At 44.3% G+C, this 22,732-nt stretch overlaps 1 protein-coding gene across 1 annotated transcript; it reads right to left on the bottom strand.

Moving 5' to 3' along the window:
• Positions 1-18,391: 18,391 nt before the first annotated feature.
• On the bottom strand, positions 18,392-19,450 carry LOC120933421 (gastrula zinc finger protein XlCGF71.1-like). Its single transcript, XM_040346636.1, has one exon. The coding sequence runs from the start codon at positions 19,325-19,327 to the stop codon at positions 18,554-18,556; it is 774 nt and encodes a 257-aa protein (XP_040202570.1). The 5' UTR covers positions 19,328-19,450; the 3' UTR covers positions 18,392-18,553.
• Positions 19,451-22,732: the final 3,282 nt, after the last annotated feature.

The raw sequence follows: 22,732 nt of genomic DNA, 5'->3' as shown, positions 1-22,732 counted from the left end.
CCCCCTACAATCCATACCAGACCCGTATCCAAAGCACGCTACCCGGCCGGCCAGGAAAGGAGTGGGGACGAGCGAGCGCCCCCCCCTCCTGAGCCGTACCAGGCTGCATGCCCTCAACATGGGGGGGTTGGGTGCTCTGGGGCAAGGGGGCGCACTGCGGCCCCCCCACCTCAGAGCACCCTGTCCCCATGTTGATGAGGACAGGGCCCCTTCCCGACAACCCTGGCCGTTGGTTGTCGGGGTATGCAGGTGGGAGGCTTATCGGAATCTGGAAGCCCCCTTTAATAAGGGGGCCCCCAGATACCGGCCCCCCACCCTAAGTGAATGGATATGGGGTACATCGTACCCCTAACCATTCACCTGTAGGAAAAATGTCAAAGTTAATAAACACACCACACAAGGGTTTTTAAAATAATTTATTTTTCTGCTCCGGAGGCTCCCCCTGTCTTCTTTATTAGCTCTTCTACCAGGGGGAGCTTCTTCTTTGATGTCTTTGGGTGGGTGGGGGCCGCCGTCTGGTTCTCTTCCACCGCCGGGGGGGGGTCGCTTTTAAAAAAGCCCCCACCCCCCGGCGGGTTTCCTCCGGCGTCTTCGGCGGGGGGGGGCTTCTTCTTCCGCTATCCCGATGGGTCTTCTCCGCTATCCGGGGGGTCTTCTCAACTCTCCGGGGGTCTCCTTCTATGTTCGCCGCTCTCCGCTGTTGACTCGGCGCACCCCGGTTCTTCCTCCAGCTGTCCGGTGCCTTCTCCTTCAGCGCTGAACGTCTATCTTCTTCTTCCGTGCTGTGACGTATTCTTCTTCTTCCGGGCTGTGACGTCATCTTCTTCACTTCTCCAGATGTTGACACGCCGGCTCTTCTCGCTGAAATGGCAGGTGCGCTGCTTTCATCGGACCTATATAGGCCTCACAGTCCCATCATGCTCTGTACCTACCCATGTGATACCTACCCACGTGGGTAGGTATCACGTGGGTAGGTATCACATGGGTAGGTACAGAGCATGATGGGACTGTGAGGCCTATATAGGTCCGATGAAAGCAGCGCACCTGCCATTTCAGCGAGAAGAGCCGGCGTGTCAACATCTGGAGAAGTGAAGAAGATGACGTCACAGCCCGGAAGAAGAAGAATACGTCACAGCACGGAAGAAGAAGATAGACGTTCAGCGCTGAAGGAGAAGGCACCGGACAGCTGGAGGAAGAACCGGGGTGCGCCGAGTCAACAGCGGAGAGCGGCGAACATAGAAGGAGACCCCCGGAGAGTTGAGAAGACCCCCCGGATAGCGGAGAAGACCCGTCGGGATAGCGGAAGAAGAAGCCCCCCCGCCTAAGACGCCGGAGGAAACCCGCCGGGGGGTGGGGGCTTTTTTAAAAGCGACCCCCCCGGCGGTGGAAGAGAACCAGACGGCGGCCCCCACCCACCCGAAGACGTCAAAGAAGAAGCTCCCCCTGGTAGAAGAGCTAATAAAGAAGACAGGGGGAGCCTCCGGAGCAGAAAAATAAATTATTTTAAAAACCCTTGTGTGGTGTGTTTATTAACTTTGACATTTTTCCTACAGGTGAATGGTTAGGGGTACGATGTACCCATATCCATTCACTTAGTGTGGGGGGCCGGTATCTGGGGGCCCCCTTATTAAAGGGGGCTCCCAGATTCCGATAAGCCTCCCGCCTGCATACCCCGACAACCAACGGCCAGGGTTGTCGGGAAGGGGCCCTGTCCTCATCAACATGGGGACAGGGTGCTCTGGGGTGGGGGGGGCCGCAGTGCGCCCCCCTGCCCCAGAGCACCCAACCCCCCCATGTTGAGGGCATGCAGCCTGGTACGGCTCAGGAGGGGGGGAGGGCGCTCGCTCGTCCCCACTCCCTTCCTGGTCGGCCGGGTAGCGTGCTTTGGATCTGGTATGGATTGTAGGGGGACCTCCTACGCCGTTTTTTTCGGCGTAGGGGGGCTCTCCTTACAACCCATAACAGACCTAAGGGCCCGGTATGCTCCTGAGGGGGAACCCATGCCGGATTTCTATTTAAAATCCGGCGGGGACTTCCCCCTCAGGATTCATAACAAACGCCGCACACGTGTAGAATTGGCGGGAATCCAAGTCGGATCTCCCGTCGCTTCTATGACGCGCTTGCTGGGATGTGCTGTCACTATTCCAGTGAGTGCGAGATTTCGGCACCATGTCGCCGAGAATCAGCGCGATGCTGTCATGCTAAAAACACAATATCACAAACACCTACTGTAGAACTCAGCAGGAATCTGAAGATGGTTTGGCTTGTTGAAGGGTGGATGTGTCTACTTATATTGCTTGAGAGATAGAAAATAAATCTATGATGAATGTTTTCTAATAATAATTTCACTAATCATTGTATTCTGTGAATTAATTTCTATTAATATTTAGTGGCTCTATATTTGTGGTGGGGACAAAGAACCACCAAAGTCCCCATATACCAAAACTAATTTGTATTATTCATGTCAGAGGCCCAAACAGGTTCTTCAAACAAAGGAAATGTAAATACAGAAGGGCCACTTAAAGGATGTCATTCACATTGTGTACAGGCTCTGTGCTTGGGTGTTGCTCTTTGTTTTGTTTCCATTGTTATAATCTGTTTTATTATGTTAATATCTTTTCTGACCATTATCAGATTTGGATCAGTATGACCATGTACATTTCATTTGATTTATATTCTGATGTACAATATATTTAGAAAAAAGAACCTTTAGGCTGGCTAGAGACATTACAATTTTTTTTCTTTCAACCATGGGTTTCAGGAAAGAAATTTCTATTGTGTTCTCCTGGTGGAGGGGCATCAGAAGCCATCCCTACCGGGAGAAGACTACTAGATTATTGCTAAAGGCTATAACAGCTTCTTGCAATAATCGCATGTATAATCCAGCAGGCTAGTTGTACCCAAATTCATCAATAATCCTGGGTACATTCAGCCTTCCCATACATAATGGTAGTTTGAATTTCGGCCGTCACTGTTTTTTTTTAATATGGGGATACATCCCACTTGCCTGGCTTTTCTTAAAAAAGTGACAGTTAACCCTTCTAGTGCTTAAACTCTGTATAAAACAATCAAGAGTTATTGCTGACCGATTCACATACACGATAAAAGCCTTTTTACATGTGAAATGTTATGCCTTTCCATCGGATGTTGCATGAGTGTGACTGTGCAGAATCAATGACACTGAATCTCATTTGGGTTAAAAGCAGTAAAGTATTAAATGATTTCATTGAACAGTGAATCCTTGATAAATAGACCCCCTAGCCTTCCTAAGTTTGATCTTTTATTTGAGGTTTATGGTTGAAACAAGACTTCAGAATTAATAGTTTCCAGTAAATAAAATCCATAGCTATAATTGCCTGGGGCACAAACCATTGCCCATGTAGTAAAAATTACACACAGGGGTTGATTCACTAAAGGCAACAAGTCTGCTGACTCTGGAGGACAATTTTCACTTTAGAAAGAACATTTCATTTAACTTAGTGAATGTAATGAAAATTTCCTTTGCAAAACACACACAATAGCAGGAAAAAAACTGTATGGCCCGGATTCACAAAGCACTTGCGCCGACGTATCTCCAGATAAGGCAATTTTATGCCGGTCTATCTTGAATCACCATTTTTAGTGCCTTTTTTACTCTCTTCACTTTTCCCCTTTGGGCTATCACGACTGGGGTTTGTGTCACTATTGCGCCTACTTTCCCATTGAGACTAGTCACTACAATGACTCTCTATCATTACCAATATGTTTACAGGAACTCTATGGACTGCTATGGCACACTGCTCACAACTGCGTTTACTGACTGGGGATTCCAATCCTACCTATTGTACATTTGTTAGTGGTTCTTGCCGGGCTGCTGCCGCATCGCTACCACCTCAGTTCCCCCTGGGGATCCTACTTTCCACAACGTCCCTAGATGTCAATATCGTCGGTTACCACTTATTACTTTTAACTGTCAATCTACTCAGAGGTAAGAGTGTTGGGACTATACTTTATAACCACTATACTGTCATAACCACTAAATTACCATTTAGTGAATTTTTGTACTATATCTTATTATATTTACAGATTTACCCAGGTCCTACTTGCTCCGGATGAGTGGAAGTTTATCCACGAAACGCGTTGAGCTTCTCATTGATGATATGTCCCAGCAATTTTACTACATTATGTGATTTCTATCTCTGAGAATTATGAACCAATACATTTATATTTTGTCAACTTGATCATGTTTATCATATGCTTTGGTAACTAGGACTACCTATCCTCTATGTTATAGTCTTACATATTCATTTGGATACAGTGATGCATACTATGTTACACCATAGGTATTATTATGTTTTATTATGTAATTCTTGATTTACCAATCATGCCTATTATTTTGTATATTATTTACTGTGATGTATGTTCACTTCTGGTATGCTCTATTGTATCCAATAAATGTTATTGTACCCTATTAATTGATTCATTATATTCCGGTGTTGTGTTTCATGTTAAAGTCCCACAATCCCCGCTCCCTTTCTTTCCTGTTTACCCTCCATTTTCCCCCTCTTTCCGTTCCCCTTATGTATGCCTTTTTCTACAAGCATTAGGGATAGAGACCATGGTAGATACTACTAGCCGTGGTCTCATCTACAGACCCAATGTTAGGCTGTTTTTTACGCTACTACATTTTTACATCTTGTCCCTCCCTTTTCCCTTTTTTCCCGTCCCCCTCCCAATTGTATACAACCATTAGGGATGGGGACACTGGTCTAATTTTAGCTGTTGCCCTGTTTAAAGTCCCAACACACCCAGATCTAGTGAAATATAGAGAGGACTGGCAGCGGGAACTTAATTTAGATGAAGATGCTTTGGACTGGGCTAGAGGTTGGCAAAATATGCGCAAATGTACTAAGTCCCTGACAGTTAGGGAAACAGCAATCAAGCTCTTGACGAGATGGTATTACACCCCTCTCCGTCTTAGCAAAATCTTTCCTCAAGCTTCCTCGGCTTGTTTCAGGGGCTGCCCTCAGCAGGGTTCTTTTTTTCACCTATTTTGGGACTGTGAACAGCTGTTGCCCACATGGAAGGCCGTACTTGAAATGATTAATAAGCTGGTGGGGGATCATATAGTTCTAACATTTAAGCACTGCTTGTTGTTCCAGGACATTGAGGACACCCCCAAGCATATGGTTCGGTTGATTCACTCCCTTTGTGTTGCTGTTCACTGGGCAATTGCTCTTCACTGGAAAAAGCAGGTGGTCCCCTTTTCATCTATAGTTTCTCGGTTAGATCAGATGATGCTCTCAGAAAAAATTTTCCACACACTGCACGATACGATCCCAATCTATGACGCCAAATGGAACCCATGGTTTCTTTATAGACTCCAGAATTAAGTGACCCTGAAATGTCTAGATTTTTTTTTTTTCTTTTGGTTTTCTGTCTTGCTTTTTTATTTTCTTTAATTATTTTGTTTTACTTTTATATGTTTATTTTCATATTCTCTTGCACTTTGGCTTTAGCCACATATGTTGTATAGGTTTGATATAAGAGGCTCCCTCTACTCTTAAATACTGATCTCCTCCCAGGGCCCTGGGAGGGGCCACGTACAGGTTTCTTTACTTGTCAATATGGATATGTTGTCCTTATCCTGTATGTATGGTTTATACTTCTCGAACCTGTTGCTGTATTGGCTTTATCTGTGCTTTTCGGTGTTTCACCGGTTCATATTTCAATAAAAACTTCTTGAAAAGTCCCAACACACATTTTTTCTTCCAACTAAAGGCAACTTGTCTGCTGACAATTTGCACTTTAGAAAGAATATTTTATTTAACTTAGTGAAAATAATGAACATTTCCTTTTCAAAACATACACAATGGCAGGAAAAAAAACTGTATATATGCTTGCACACCATGGGATAATGGAAGGCAGCAGTACTTCACCTCATTCACAAGATAAGAGAAAATTCCCTTGCAAAATGAACAGCCTTTTTGCCTTTAGTAAATTAATCCAACAGGGTTTATGTATGCCATCAAGTAGGATAAAGAATAGTTCACACAGGATTTATGTATACCAACAAGTAGGGCAAGTGGTAGGTTCTTAGTGTGCAACAATAAATGTCAAACAGTTAAGAGGAAGTGTGATGGTCTGGGGATCTTTTTCTGAATCCAGAATCAGTAAATGGTACTCTGAATATAAGGCCTAAAAAAAATTGTGCAGTCCCTATGCAATACCCTCTGATCTATACCTAGGTGGTCAGAGGTTAATTCTACAGCAAGACAATGACCCAAACCATACTACCAAGTTATTTCAGAACTACCTTAGAAGAAAAGGAGATGAAAGTAGGCTTCAAATCATGAAATGACCAGTACTGTCTCCCATGGGCGTCCGCTCCATAGGGCAAACAGGGGCAATTGACCCCCCCTGGAAAATCGAGAAGGTGTTGAAGAGTCTTGCAGCCGTGGGCTGTCTGAAGGAGGGTATGTGCTGAAGAGTGAGTCCATCTGTGCTGAAAGGGGGGGTCTGTACTTAAAGGGGTCCATATGTGCTGAAGGGGGGTCTGTGATGAGTGAAGGGGCATGTGTGGAATGGGGGGGGTCTGTGCTGAAGGGGGGTCCATCTGTGCTGAATGGAGCGGTCTGTGCAGAATGAGGGGGGCATAATGAGGGGGTCTGTGCTGAAGAGGGGGTCCGTCTGTACTGAATGGAGGGGTCTGTGAAGAATGGGGTGTATGTACTGAAGGGGGTATATCTGTGCTGAATGGAGGGGTCTGTGCTGAAGGGGGGGTCCATCTGTGCTGATGGGGGGTCTGTACATTCTCTAGGCTATATTTATATAAGCATGAAGTGAAGCTGAATTATCTCAAGAGCTATTTCACACTGCCAGCTGGCCGCGTTAAATGCGACTGTGTATCACCGCTTCCGAAGCGCCCCCCCCCCCGAAAAAGTTTCAGCGGACGCCATGCTGTCTCCAGACTTACACCCCATCAGGCTGAATTGGGATGAACTGAATTGTAAAACCAAAGCAGCCTACTAGTGCAATTTAGTGATGGGAACATCTGCAACCATATGGGGTAGAACTTTCTAAAAAATATTTGATTTCTGTTGTAGAAAGAATGCCAGGAGTGTGTTCAGTTTTAATAACTGCAAACAGTGTACACCAGTTTAATGAGTCAAACATTTTGATCATATTATGTTAAAGGGATTCTGTGATTATATCATCACTAAATGTTGCATTGCATTCATTTTTATTAACATGGAGTTTTTTTACGTTAAAATAACTCCCCGGGGGGAACTTCTAAGGTATAGTCATAGGACAGCGGTAGGAACCCTCTGTCCCTCCGGGCCGCCGTCATATGACATCTTTGGCTTGCCAGGCCTCTAGGGGGCACACACGCGCCGCATCACTCGGGAGCCGATGCGTGTGCCTGGCAGCCGCAATGTCCGCCATGCACCCGCGATTGCATGTCAAACAGCAGGGACGTGGATCTGTCTGTGTAAACACACAGATCCATGTCCTTTCAGGTGAGAGGAGACCGATGGTGTGTTCCCAGTACAGAGGAACACCAATTGGTCTCCTCCCCTTGTGAGTCTCCTCCGCCTACAGTTAGAATCACTCCCTAGGTAACACAGTTAACCCCTTAATCGCCCCTAGTGTTAACCCCTTCCCTACCAGTGACATTTATACAGGTATCAGTGCATTTTTATAGCACTGATCGCTGTATAAATGTGAATGGTCCCAGAAGTGTCAGATATGTTTGCTGCAATGTCACAGTCATGATAAAAATCTCAGAACACCACCTAGTGAAAAAAAACACAACAATAAAAATTACATAAATCTATCCCCTATTTTGTAGGCGCTATAACTTTTGCGCAAACCCATATAAGCTTATTGCGATTTTTTTACCAAAAATATGTAGAAAAATTATTATTATTTTTTTTAAATGGGATATTTATTATGGCAAAAAGTAAAAAATATTGTTTTTTGTTTCAAAATTGTTGCTCTTTTTTTGATTATAGCGCAAAAAATAAACCAGCAGAGGTAGAAGCATAGAACTTAATTTTCTCGGCTCGTCATAGTCTTTTATGTCACCGCGTTCTTGGCAGTCAAAAGTTTACCGGACTTTTGTGTGACTGTGTATATGAAATGCAGGCTTGACAGGAATTCCGTAAGGAAAACCATCAGTTGTTTCCTGACAGGAAAACTGGTCATGTGTAATAGGCATCAGCCATCTTGGAGAGGGACACATACTGTGCAGTGAAAAACTTAAATAATCTTTCAGTATACATTTCACACATTCAACATCTTTACATAAATCATTACATCGGTTAGCCAAATGTTTATTCATAATATACAGTAACTACAGTTTATTTTCACAGTGGATCTGATGAACCCTTTTGCGTTGAATCAGATGTGTCTGGTGTTGCACTGATCAAATTTGGAACATTTAGTTCCCTTTTCTTACATGTGAGTTTTATTGCTCTATTCTTCTTGAATGTAAAACATTTTCAATTTATACCACTTGCTGCCAGTTTAACATAGATATACAGCAATAAGGTTGCACTGCTGCACCATATCACGTTCTAGGTACGTGATCCAACACTTCTGGGCCTGGGGTGTGCATGCCCGCCACCAACGACTCGCTGCTGTGAGTAGACACAGCGGAAGCTGATCTGCGGGCACCGTGTAATCCATGTCCACCAGCACCTGATGATCATTAGGCAGAGAGCCAGAACAGCTATTTGGTTATGTAAACAAGGCATTTTGCCGTTCTGTCTGTACAGAGGGCATGGATCCTGTGTTCCTGTAAAGCAGGAACATGGATCCATGCCTTTTCTTAGTAAAAGCACCTTCCACACTGTTAAATTCCTAATATCTAAAATGTAATATGGCTGTAAAGCCTCGTACACATGATCAGTCCATCCGATGAGAACGATCTGAAGGACCGTTGTCATCGGTTAACCGATGAAGCTGACTGTTGGTCCGTCGCGCCCACACACCATCGGTTAAATAACCGATCGTGTCAGAACGCGGACTCGTAAAACACAACGACGTGCTGAAAAAAATGAAGTTCAATGCTTCCAAGCATGCGTCGACTTGATTCTGAGCATGCATTGATTTTTAACCGATGGTCATGCCTACTAACGATCGGTTTTGACCTATCGGTTAGGAATCCATTGGTTAAATTTAAAGCAAGTGGGCTTTTTTTAACCGATGGTTAAATAACCTATGGGGCCCACACACGATCGGTTTTGACAGATAAAAACGGTCCATCAGACCGTTGTCCTCTGGTTAACCAATCGTGTGTACGAGGCCTAAAACATTGCATTAAGAAAATGAATTTCCTTTAATAATTGAGTGTGAATGGGAAGTCTTTTACATTAATACCTCCAGATATGACATTTTGACCCTGAGTTTTGAATTTCTAGCTGACAGGTTTTTGATGGATATTGTAAATATTTTATGTTTTTCAAAAGGTATTCCTATGTAAATGGAGATTGTGTGTTTTCTGTAGATTCATATATTTCCTGAGACTGGTCGCCCTCCCCCATATCCTGTGTAGAATGGAATCCTGTGTAAGCCACTTCCTATGTAAAACCTTGTATAAGTAAACCCGATGTTGAATATCCTATTTCTACTCTTAACCCCCACCCTCAAGAGGGAGTGATGTGGGGAGTAGAGATGGCCTGGTGGTTCGCCCGGTGGTCGTTTCGCGGTGAACTTTGCCCATTCGCGGTCTGCCAAACAGGCGGACATCTGGCGATATTTGCGGTGGTCTGCCATTTTACATTGAGAAGAACTTTGACCCATTAAACATCCAACAGGTGGGGCAGGACAGCCAATTGAGACATTTCAGCACATGGATATACCCCCTACCTTATAAATAGACCTGATCTGGCAGCCATCTTACATTCTGCTGTTTGCCAGTGCAGGGAGAGGTTAGACTGTAGTGACACAAATCACTACCTAACAGATCCACAAAAGTCCTTTCAAGCACTGGTATAGGTGTACTACTTGCTGTGCAGTATATAGGTGTAATACATTCATATACTTTTTGTCAGTGTAGGGACAGGTTGCTGTTCGAGCAGGGACAGACTGTAGTGACACAAATCGTTACCTAACAGGTCCACAAAGGTCCTTTCAAGCACTGGTATAGGTGTACTACTTGCTGTGCAGTATATAGGTGTAATACATTCATATACTTTTTGTCAGTGTAGGGACAGGTTGCTGTTTCGAGCAGGGACAGACTGTAGTGACACAAATCATTACCTAACAGGTCCACAAAAGTCCTTTCAAGCTCTGGTATAGGTGCAGTACTTGCTGTTCAGTATATAGGTGTAACACATTCATATACTTTTTGTCAGTGTAGGGACAGGTTGCTGTTTCGAGCAGGGACAGACTGTAGTGACACAAATCATTAACTAACAGGTCCACAAAAGTCCTTTCAAGCTCTGCTATAGGTGTACTACTTGCTGTGCAGTATATAGGTGTAACACATTCATATACTTTTTGTCAGTGTAGGGACAGGTTGCTGTTCGAGCAGGGACAGACTGTAGTGACACAAATCGTTACCTAACAGGTCCACAAAGGTCCTTTCAAGCACTGGTATAGGTGTACTACTTGCTGTGCAGTATATAGGTGTAATACATTCATATACTTTTTGTCAGTGTAGGGACAGGTTGCTGTTTCGAGCAGGGACAGACTGTAGTGACACAAATCATTACCTAACAGGTCCACAAAAGTCCTTTCAAGCTCTGGTATAGGTGTACTACTTGCTGTTCAGTATATAGGTGTAACACATTCATATACTTTTTGTCAGTGTAGGGACAGGTTGCTGTTTCGAGCAGGGACAGACTGTAGTGACACAAATCGTTAACTAACAGGTCCACAAAAGTCCTTTCAAGCTCTGCTATAGGTGTACTACTTGCTGTGCAGTATATAGGTGTAACACATTCATATACTTTTTGTCAGTGTAGGAACAGGTTGCTGTTTCGAGCAGGGACAGACTGTATTGACACAAATCGTTACCTAACAGGTCCACAAAAGTCTTTTCAAGCACTGGTATAGGTGTACTACTTGATGTGCAGTATATAGGTGTAATATACACTTATAATATACTTTCAAATATAGAAAGCATATTATAGTGGATTTGTATTGTGCAGCATTGTGACTGGTGGTGTATTTGGTTACCTCTGAATTTTTGCCTCTTTCGCTGCGTTACCTCTGCTACACACATTGACAAAGTTTCCTGAAAAAAAAGTTTCATAACTGGTGCGATAAACCAGTGGCCCCCCAAAATGACAGATTGAAGCGGGGTGTTATCTAAAAATATACTTTCATACACGGTCCCCGACCCGGTGGTCTGGGCTCGGCGGGGTGTCTTTACTCTCCGGCATGTTATGCCGGGTGGTGTGGTGATGCCCTTCCAGGAGTTGAGCCGGATCTACAAAGTCCCACCCTCCCTTGGTTTTAGGTACACACAACTGAGACATGCTCTTGTGGCCCAGTTTCCGAAACCGGTGATGCTTGAATCGAATTCGACCGAGCGTCTCCTGATTTCAGGTGTTATGGGGAAGCCCCTCTCGTCCCTTTATTTACGATTCACGGTGGCGTATGACACAAGCACGGCGGGGGTCCTATCTAAATGGAACGCTGATATCCCGGATCTGGATGAGGAGATTTGGGAGGACTGTGTCTCTTCCTTTCTTCCGTCCATGATTGCCTCTAGGGATCGATTTATTCAACTAAAATTTTTGCACAGGGCCTACTATACCCCGCAGAGACTGGCTAAGATCTACCCCGCTAGGAGCCCACTGTGCACCAGATGTTTGGGGGACACGGGTTCATTCTTTCATATGGTCTGGTCCTGCCCAAAGCTGGGTCCGTACTGGAGGGAGGTGGCGGAGGTGCTCTCGGATCGCTGCGGGGTGGAGCTCACGCTGGATCCAAGATTGTTCCTCCTTAGTTACCTGGGTGAGGTTGAGGGAGACAGATTTACCAAGCTATGCATCACCTTTGCACTGTTCTATGCCAGAAGGGAGATTCTGCTCTGATGGCGGGGCACTGACCTCCCCACTGTGTCCTCCTGGCTGGGGGCGATTAATAGAGTGTTGCCACTGTATAGGTTAACGTATGAGAGCAGGAACTGTCCAGCGAAATTTGATAAAATCTGGTCAAGATGGATTGACTCATCGTGTTGAATTGCTGATAGCCCCCTTGTAATGTGAGTTGGCCGTTGAGGTGTTTGTGGGCGGTTGTGGTTCCTCTCCCCCCCCCTTTTTTTTTGTTTCCCTCTTCTTCTCCTCCCCCCCGCCTGCCATCTTGTGGTCTCCCTCCCTCCTCTACCCCCCTCGCTCCCCGATGCGGGGATGGCACCCATGTGGTGTCTCTCGGCAGTGTGCTCCTCTTGACTGGCGACTGTCTTTTTTAAGCTTGTTTCTCACTGTATTTATCGCCGGGTTGTCATCCCACCAGGGCTGTATTACATTTATGCTGTTTAGATGTGACTCTATACAATTAATTCTTTTTCTTTGCTTTGTACTGTCATTGGTTTGTGTGTATGTTTTGTTTTTTGTCTTCAAAAAATAAAAAACTTTTACTGTAAAAAAAATATATACTTTCATAATAGTGTATTTGGGTACTGCAGAATTGTTGTCGCTTTCGATGCTTTACTTCTGCTACACACAGTGACAAAATTTCCTGAAAAAAAGTTTCATAACTGGTGCGATAAATCAGTGCCCCCCCAAAATGACAGATTGAAGCGGGTTGTTATCTAAAAATCTACTTTCAGAATAGTGTATTTGGGTACTACAGAATTTTTGTCGCTTTCGCTGCTTTACTTCTGCTACACACAGTGCCAAAATTTCCTAAAAAAAAGTTCCATAACTTGACGATAAACCCGTGGCCCCCCAAAACGACAGATTTTGTTATATACCTTCTTCCACATATACTGTGCTTCTCTAGAGACTTTTGTCACAGGGTCATTTAAAAAATGACAGGAAGAGGCAGGCCCTTCCACAGGGGTGGTAGGGGTAGGGCAGGAGCACCAGGCCGGAGCCAAAGTGGGAAGTGGCACAATGTTAATTCGATTACGTCAAAGGATGCACTAGACTTGGTTGAGTGGCTCACCACCAACACCACCACCACCACCACCATATACCCTCCGCTTGAGTCACAGGAATTATTTTCCAATCCATCAGAAGACATTTCGGATGCGCAGCCATTCTTGGCATTGGATCAGGAAGAGGAGGTGGCAACAGCCGGCACTCAGCAGTCTAACGACAGTACTCAGATCAGCCCAAGGAGGTTGGTGCCCGCTGTTGCTGCCTACTCCGAGATCTCTATTGTTAGTGATGGGGAAGGTATATAACTTTTACTGCCCACTGGGTGAACCTTTTGACGGCCGTCAAGAATATAACCCATGGCACCCATCTAGATTTAGTTTTACCGCCACGGATTGCATGCAGCCTGCCTCTTCTTCTCCTCCTCCTCCTACTCCATCCTCCCTCTCCTCCTCGGCTGACTCCTCATTTTCCGATGCTACAGTCTGTTCCGCTGCGCTGCCCAAGATCCCCAGAACCTATTCGACATGCCAGGTGAGACGTTGCCATGCTGTGCTTGCGTCTGTTGTGCCTAGAAGACAAGAGCCACACTGGTCCTGCACTCCTTTCAGCTTTGCGTTCACAGGCAGATCAGTGGCTAACACCACTCAATTTGACAGTTGGTAAAGTGGTGTGCGACAACTGTGCCAATCTGCTGAGCGTGCTGAAACAGGGTAAAATTAAAAAGCATAAAGGGCAAGGACCAGTACTGGGTGGAAATGTACTTAGACCCCCGGTACAAACAAAACATGGCGGAAATGTTACCACCATCACAGAGGGCTATCAGAATGCAGCACTTACAGGCCTTACTTCGAGAAATGCTGCATTCTGCTTTTGTGTCCGCTGGCAGAGGAATTTACACTCACAGAGAAACAGTTTTGGGTACAAATCCAACAACGCCTGCAAGAAGAGGGTGGTTTGAAGATGTCTTGGTCACTAATGATATGAGATCATTCTTTCAGCTGACCCATGGACAGCTGTCCTCCGGATCCAGCATCAGGGAATGCCTAGACCGACCGGTGTCCGACTACATCGGTTTAACGGCCGATGTGGATGCACTGAGAAGTGATGAACACCTGGACTACTGGGTGGGCAAGCTTGACCTCTGGACAGAGCTTGGACAATTTGCAATGGATCTGTTGGCTTGCCCCTCGTCCAGTGTCCTGTCTGAAAGGACGTTCAGCGCAGAGGACGGGTGGGTCGTGACCGATAAGTGCACTTGCCTAACAGTGTTGACCACCTCACATTTATAAAAATTAATGAGGCATGGATCTCGGAGGAATTTAACCAATGTAACCAGTAGACCATGTTTCATTTAAATTCAGATGAATGTCTGTGGGCTAATTTTTTTGGGCCTGTAATGGCCGACACTTATTTTTGTATCCAGTGAATGCCTAATGTACCACCAGCCACAGAATACAAAGTTTTTTGCTGTCAGGTGAACGCCTGTAGCCGAGGGCTAATTTTTGAGGCCTGTACTGGCCGGCACTTACTTCTGTATCCGGTGAATGCCTATTGTACCACCAGCCACAGAATAGAAAGTTGTTTCCTATCAGGTGAACACCGGTGGCCGTGGGCTAATTTTTGGGGCCTGTAATGACTGACACTTACTTCTGTATCCGGTGAATGCCTATTGTACCACCAGCCACAGAATAGAAAGTTGTTTGCTGTCAGGTGAATGCCTGTGGCCGTGGGCTAATTTTTGGGGCTTGTACTGGCTGGCACTTACTTCTGTATCCGGTGAATGCCTAATGTACCACAGCCACAGAATAGAAAGTTGTTTGCTGTCAGGTGAACGCCTGCGGCCATGGGCTAATTTTTGGGGCCTGTAATGGCTGGCACTTACTTCTGTATCCGGTGAATGCCTAATGTACCACAGCCACAGAATAGAAAATTGTTTGCTGTCAGGTGAACGCCTGCGGCCGTGGGCTAATTTTTGGGGCCTGTAATGACTGACACTTACTTCTGTATCTGGTGAATGCCTAACGTACCACCAGCCACAGAATAAAAAATTGCTTGCTGTCAGGTGAACGACTGTGGGCTAATTTTTGGGGCCTGTAATGGCCGGCACTTACTTATGTATCTGGTTTTTCACATAATATTTCTGGTAGGTCAGTGTCCATGTTGTGGGACTATTTGTGCACAGCTAGTAAGTATTTTGTGGCTGCAAATATGACCTGCAGGTTTTTAATATTCGCCTGCCATTAAAGTCAATGGGTCTCGTCGCAAACTTGCGGTTTGTGGACATTTGCAAGATTTCACGGTTAGCATTCGTGAACCGTCCCGTCAGATGTTCGCCCATCACTAGTGGGGAGTGGTGTTGGTTTTTGACTGCAAATTCAAACAAAGCAGGCAAGCTCTGATATAAGGAGAGCTGAAGGAGGTGCTTGCTCTCTTGTTTCCTGCCTGCCGTTCTGTTCACATCTATCTCTACAGCACACAGACTTTCTTCAGCATACACAGGGTTAATTGGGGTTAATTGGCCATCTTTAAAGATTCAAGAAGCACATGTCTTAAGAACTCTTTTATATTTGAATTATATCTTGGAACCAGGGCCGGCGCAACCACCAGGCGGACCAAGCGGCCGCTTGGGGCGGGCAGGTCCGCGGAAAGATGACCTTTTTTTTTTGTCCGGAGTTGCCGCCGCCCTCCGGCGCCCTGTGTCCCGCTCCAGGGCTCGAGTCCTGCGGGAACGGCGTCTGTAGAGGAGAAGGGAGGGAGAAAAATTTCACTGGCACCGCACTGCCCCGCCCCCTCCCCCGGCGAGCTGTTGCAGAAGAATAATAACATCATTAGCATGTGACAAGCCCGAGTCTCTGCTGCCTGACTAGTAACTCCCCCAGCAGGAGATCGTGGCCAGCACTAGCTAAGCTTCTCTTCCTTCCCTGCTGAAGGGAGCATGCTGGCTGCTTGTAATTTTTTTTGTGATGGACGCTGATGAGCTGACCAGCCAATCTGCATGCACCTAGCCCAATCATGTGCATGCAGATTGGCTGGTCAGCTCATCAGCGTCCATCACAAAAAAAATTACAAGCAGCCAGCATGCTCCCTTCAGCAGGGAAGGAAGAGAAGCTTAGCTAGTGCTGGCCACGATCTTCTGCTGGGTCGAGTTACTAGTCAGGCAGCAGAGACTCGAGTTTGTCACATGCTAATGATGTTATTGTATAAATACCAGGAAGCAGCATGGATGGAGGGTAAGTCACAGAAATTGTGTGTGTTACTGTGCCCCCCCCTGCAGACTTTATTTAAACTCCTGTTTAAAGGGAAACCTGGCTGAGGTTGACAGGCTGGCATTGAGAAAATGGATGAGGATGACTCTGGGTGGATATGAGAGTTACATTGTGGAGATCCTCTTCACAATGTAACTCTCATCCCCACAGAGTCATCCTCATCCATCTTCACAATGCAACACAATCATCTTCATCCCCACCCAGCACCATCCATCCCTCTCTAACGCATCCCCTGCACGATCTATCCCTTTCCACAACACATCCCCACCCACACCCAGCACCATCCATCCCTCTCCACAACGCATCACCACAACGCATCACCACCCACGCCAAGCACCATCCATCCCACTCCACAATGGATCCCCACCCACCCCTCTCCACAACGCATCCCCACCCACGCCTAGCACCATCCACCCTCTCCACAACACATGGCTGTGGAGGAGGTGGGTACAGAGAGAGGTGGCTGTGGAGGAGGCGGGTACCACCCACCCCTCTCCACAACGCATCACCACAACGCATCACCACCCACGCCAAGCACCATCCATCCCACTCCACAATGAATCCCCACCCACCCCTCTCCACAACGCATCCCCACCCACGCCTAGCACTATCCACCCTCTCCACAACACATGGCTGTGGAGGAGGCGGGTACAGAGAGAGGTGGCTGTGGAGGAGGGGGGTACAGAGAGGTGGCTGTGGAGGAGGGGGGGTACAGAGAGGTGGCTGTGGAGGAGGGGGTTACAGAGAGGTGGCTGTAGAGGAGGGGGGTACAGAGAGGTGGCTGTAGAGGAGGGGGGTACAGAGAGGTGGCTGTAGAGGAGGGGGGTACAGAGAGGTGGCTGTAGAGTAGGGGGTACAGAGAGGTGGCGGTAGAGGAGGGGGCACAGAGAAGTAGCTTTACAGCCCTCTCTGTACCCCCTCCTCCACAACCACCTCTCTGTACCCCCCTTCTCCACAACCACCTCTCTGTACCCCCCTCCTTAAAATGACTAAGATTGTATTTTTTTTCTTTTTTAATAATTATGAGGTGGCACTGGTGGACAGTAATGAGGTGGCACTGATGGACACTAATGGGCTGAACTCGTAGGCAGTGATGAGGTTGCACTGACAGGCTGAACTGGTGGACACTAATGAGGTGGCACTGTTGGACACTGATAGGCTGCACTTTACCTCTCCACCCTAAAGAATAACCTCCTCCCCAACCTAGATTTTCTGAGATAATGAAAAAAAAATATATAGGCCGCAAAAATCGGCCTAAAATATCGGCCTAAAATATCGGCCATCGGCCGCCCCAATTTTGAAATATCGGCATCGGTATTGGGGCGCCAAAATGGAGCTTCGCTTGTGTAGGCAGAAATCTTTGCACCGGCCCTGCTTGGAACCTGTTTGAAGCTATGAATAAATGTACAAATGACTGTACTTATGATATCTGTGTGTGTATTTTAAAACAAACGGTTTGATTACAAGCTGATTCACAAATTTTGTCTTGCAATACATCAAGATCGCAGAGTATAATCTTTTAACAAAAAGATTGATTTTAACATACACTGTGCACAAACACTGGCTAGGCACACAGTTAAGCCTTTGATCACCCCTGATGTTTAACCTATTCCCAGCCAGTGTCATTAGTACAGTGATAGTGTATATTTTTAGCACTGATCATTGTATTAGTGTCTTTGGTCCCCAAAAAGTGTAACAAGGATCCTGACTGCCTGCTGCAATATCACACTCCTATTATAATTCGTGGATCGCCATTACTACTATTAAAAAAGGAAAAACTACAAACAAAACAAAAAAAACAACAAAAAAAATTATGTAAAAAACATCCCAAAGTTTGCAGATGCTATAAATTTTGCATTAACTATTCAATAAATGCTTATTGGAATTTGAATAAAAAAAAAACTGATTTATTCTTTTTTTTTTTTTTAATTAGATATGTTTTTTGTCAGAAAAAAATATATATTGTTTTTTTTTTTACAAAATTGTCGGTCTGTGTTCGTTTATAGTGCTAAAAATAAAACCATCTCTATTTGTGAGAAAAAAGGACAAACATTTTGTTTGGGTACAGCGTCGCACGAAAGCACAATTTGTAAGTTAAAGTAACGCAGTGCCATATTACAATGGGTAAATCTTCCAGAGGTCAAGTAGTTTAGAACAAGGACACAGCCTCTTTCCTATAAGTCTTCTGATCACAAGAACATTTTTTCTTTTTGTATTAAGCACATTCTGAACATCTTCATGACTTCCCTATGTATGTCTTTTTAGGTGTTGATTCAGATTTGACTTGTGTGAGAAGCATTTTGCACATTTTGAACATCTAAATGGCTTCTCTCCTGTGTGGATCCTCTGGTGATCGATCAGATTTGATTTATTTGTAAAACATTTATTACATTCTGAACATGTGAAAGGCTTCTCTCCTATGTGAATCCTTTGATGTTTATAAAGACCGGATATCATTAAGAAGGACTTGTTACATTCTGAACATCTGAAAGGCTTCTCTCCTGTGTGAATCCTCTGATGTGTATAAAGATTGGATATACTTGAGAAGCACTTGTTACATTCTGAACATCCGAAAGGCTTCTCTCCTGTGTGAATCCTCTGATGTGCATTAAGATTGGATATTCTTGAGAAGCATTTGTTACATTCTGAACATCTGAAAGGCTTCTCTCCTGTGTGAATCCTCTGATGTCTTGTGAGAAGTGCTTTGTTGTTGAAATATTTATCACATTCAGTACACTGATATGGCCCCACTCCTGTGTGAATAATCTTGTGATCAGTCAATGAAATTTGTTGTGAAAATTTTTGATCACATTCAGAACAGTGATATGGCTTCTCTCCTGTGTGAATCCTCAGATGCTTAATAAGATCACTCTTTCGTAAGAAGCTCTTGTCACATTCTGAACACATAAATGGCTTTTCTCCTGTGTGAATCCTCTGATGATTAATTAAATATTTTTTTGCTGTAAAGGATTTGTCACATTCAGTGCAAGGAAATGGCCTTTCACCTGCTCCATCCATCATACTTTTGTGTAAAGCCCTTTCACAATTTCTTCTCTTTAATCTGCCTGCAATGAAATTGAAAATAAATATAATTTATATGAATGATTGGAATACTAGTAAGGTAGAAATTTGAAAGTATTCACTGTGTTGAGAAATGTGCAATTCCAGAAATATAGTTTGCTTCACGTGGCGACTTTATAGCCAATTTAAAATGGAAAATTGATTTTTGCTATCCACTTTTCTTTAAAATTCTGAAATGGATAGGTTACACCCCATTATAAACTGTATGTTGTGGCTCAATAATAAAATACAGGCTGCAGCTTGGAGGCTGCTGTAGCTTATAGACTTTTCTCTGCTGAAAGCAGCACAGAGAACATTGGTATACATGAATTTGGCAGGTCAGCAAATTATTAAGGCTCCATTCACACTTGGCAACTTGGAATCACTGGCAGAATTGCCATTAATTCTGTCCACGATCCCAAATCGCATGGCAATCACTGCAAAAACCTCAACATGTTTTTGAATGCCATTCATAACCACTTTGCTAACCCACCCCAGTAAATTTACTGCAACAGTTTGGCTCATACAGGGCCCATAACATTCCTGTATGTTGCATCTTTTATTCGGGTACACTTGCGCATGCACACATAGAAGACTAAGCTGTCATTCGCTGCAGCACAAGTCAATCAGTGGGTCCCAGCCATTGATATTAAGTCCAGGACCTGCTGATCAGCTGAGAGAATGACAGAAGAGACCCCTGTGCTGGTAAACAACACAGGACTTTATTCATACAGCAGTGATGTGACATGTTTTCTTCTCTCTGCAGAGCAGGGAGTAAAAAACGGCACATTGCTAAGTAAGAGAGCAGGCGGGATGGGGCGTGTTTAAATTTTATTTCTTATTTTACCTTTTCATTGAAAAAAAAATGGTGTCACTTTTATTACTATTACAAGGAATGTAAACATCCCTTGTAATAGAAAAATGCATGACAGGACCTCTTAATTATGAGATCTGGAGTAATAAAGACCTTAGATCTCATATTTACACCAAAAAAAAAAATGTCGTTTGAAAAAAAAGTTGCTTTAACCCCAGAAAGGATTTACCCCCTTCCTGACCAGAGTATTTTTTGTGATACGTCACTGCGTCGTTTTAACAGACAATTGCACCCAAACAAAATTGACATTATTTTTTCCCCACAAATAGAGATTTCTTTTGATTGTTTTTTATCACCTCTACTGTGTTTATTTTTTGCGCTATAAAACAAAAATAAGAAAATTTTGGAAAAAAAAAGCAATTATTTTTTTTACTTTTTGCTTTAATAAATATCCATAAAAAAAAAGAAAATTATATATATATATAAAATGTATTTCTTCCTCAGTTTAGGCCGATATGTATTCCTCTACATCTTTGTGTTAAAAAAAATATATATATATATATATATATATATCTTAATAAGCATACATTGATTGGTTTGTGCAAAAGTTATAGCGTCTACAAAATAGGGGATAGATTTATGGCATTTTTATTATTAATTTCCTTTTACTAGTAATGGAGGCGATCTGCGTTTTTTATCATGACTGCGACATTGCAGCAGACAGATCAGACACTATTTTGGGACCATTGACATTTATACAGCGATCAGTGCTAAAAAAAATGCACTGATTACTGTGTAAATGTCACTGGCGGGGAAGGGGGTTAAAGCACTAGGGGTAAATCAAGGGGTTTAAATGTGTTCTAACTTTAGAGGGGATGGGTTCACTAGAACATGACAGAGATCACTGCTTCCAATCACTGGGAGCAGTAGATGCTTGTCATGTTGTTAGACAGAATAGGGAAATGCCTTGTTTACATTCTGCCTCTCCACGTCATGATCACAGGCCACCAGTGGACAGCGAGTCTGTGGGACCTGCGGGCACACACCCACTAGCCTGCGATGACGGAGGGACGTACGGGTACGCCCATTTGCGCACCCATGTCATTCTGTCGACATACATTGGCATGCGGCAGTCGGCAAGTGGTTAAAAGCTATGGGGGAAGTGAATTTTTGAAGTTACTTCTGCCCTAAAATGGTATGGAGCCTCAGTCAGCACCATACCACAGACCGAGAAGAATTTGATTGCTTCCGCTGCTATCGACGGCTCCGGATAAGCGGCGGATGGCACCGGAGTGCAGCAAGAGGGGGCCCCCCTCTCCCGCTGCTGAGAAAAGTGATCTCACTGTGAATCTGCCACAGAGACCACTGTTATTCATAAAGTGGACCACCCCCTGAAGAAGAGGATACCAGGGGATTTTCTTCAAAAGTGCCGACTTATAACAACGGTGGGACCGTCCGTAAGTGGTTAAATATAATCAGCTAATGCACCATGAAAATACAATAGTACATTACTGAGTTACACATGAAATAAAAACTATTCAATCTGATAAAAATGTATGAGAACCAAAATAATTTTTATGGAAAGTCTTACCTGGTATGTTGTAGTATTGGGATCCTTCAGATGCTCCTTGTTCTCTTCGACTGTAAACCTTCTACTTGGCTGAGCTCTGCTTCACCTTATATTCATTCCACCCCCATTCACTAACATGAGTTTGGATTGGCTGTAGGGAATTATTCAGAACAATATAAGGTGTGTTTCACATTGTTTAAAGGTCTATTTGCATTTTCATTTGTATTCAAGTTATTGCTGCAGTCAGGTGACACTTTAATTAACATTTAAAGGATTGGAGGGAAGACAATAGGGAGGAATTTAAAAGTAAAATCCATGGTTTGAACTTATTAGCACTTATAAGAGTTGATACTGTGATTGTAATATTAATGGAAGCTGTAGAGGGTATACAGATATTTCTAGACATTTTTAGGTGTATGTATTATAAAAATAAAAACACTTTTAATACATAATTGAATTTACAACTCAGACATTGTTTAAACCAATGACAAATTGGATAAATATGATACATTTGTACTTCAAAACAAAGGCACGTATTTAACATTAACCACTTTCCGACCGCCTAACGACTATATAGGTCGGCAGAATGACATACCTGTACATAGCTTTGAATTTGCCACTGTGCGGGTGTGCGACGCTGGCACACTGTGAGCTCCGTTGTCCCGTGATCATGTCACGGAGCTGCATAACAGGGAGATGCCTATGTAAACAAGGCATTTCCCTGTTCTGCCTAGTGACAGGACAGTGATCTATTGCTCCCTGTGATGGGGAGCAGTGATCACTGTCGTGTCACTCATAGCCCAGCCCCCCACAGTTAGAATCACGCCCTAGGACAAACTTAACCCCCTTACTCACCCCTAGTGGTTAACCCCTTCTCTGCTAGTGTCATTTACACAGTAATCAGTGCATTTTTATAGCACTGATCTCTGTATAAATGACAATGGTGTCAAAAGTGTCCGATGTGTCCGCCATAATGTCGCAG

This window comes from Rana temporaria, chromosome 3 (genome assembly GCF_905171775.1).
Source record: "Rana temporaria chromosome 3, aRanTem1.1, whole genome shotgun sequence".
Classification (NCBI taxonomy): Eukaryota; Metazoa; Chordata; class Amphibia; order Anura; family Ranidae; genus Rana; species Rana temporaria.
This window is presented reverse-complemented; position numbering and strand designations above follow the sequence as displayed.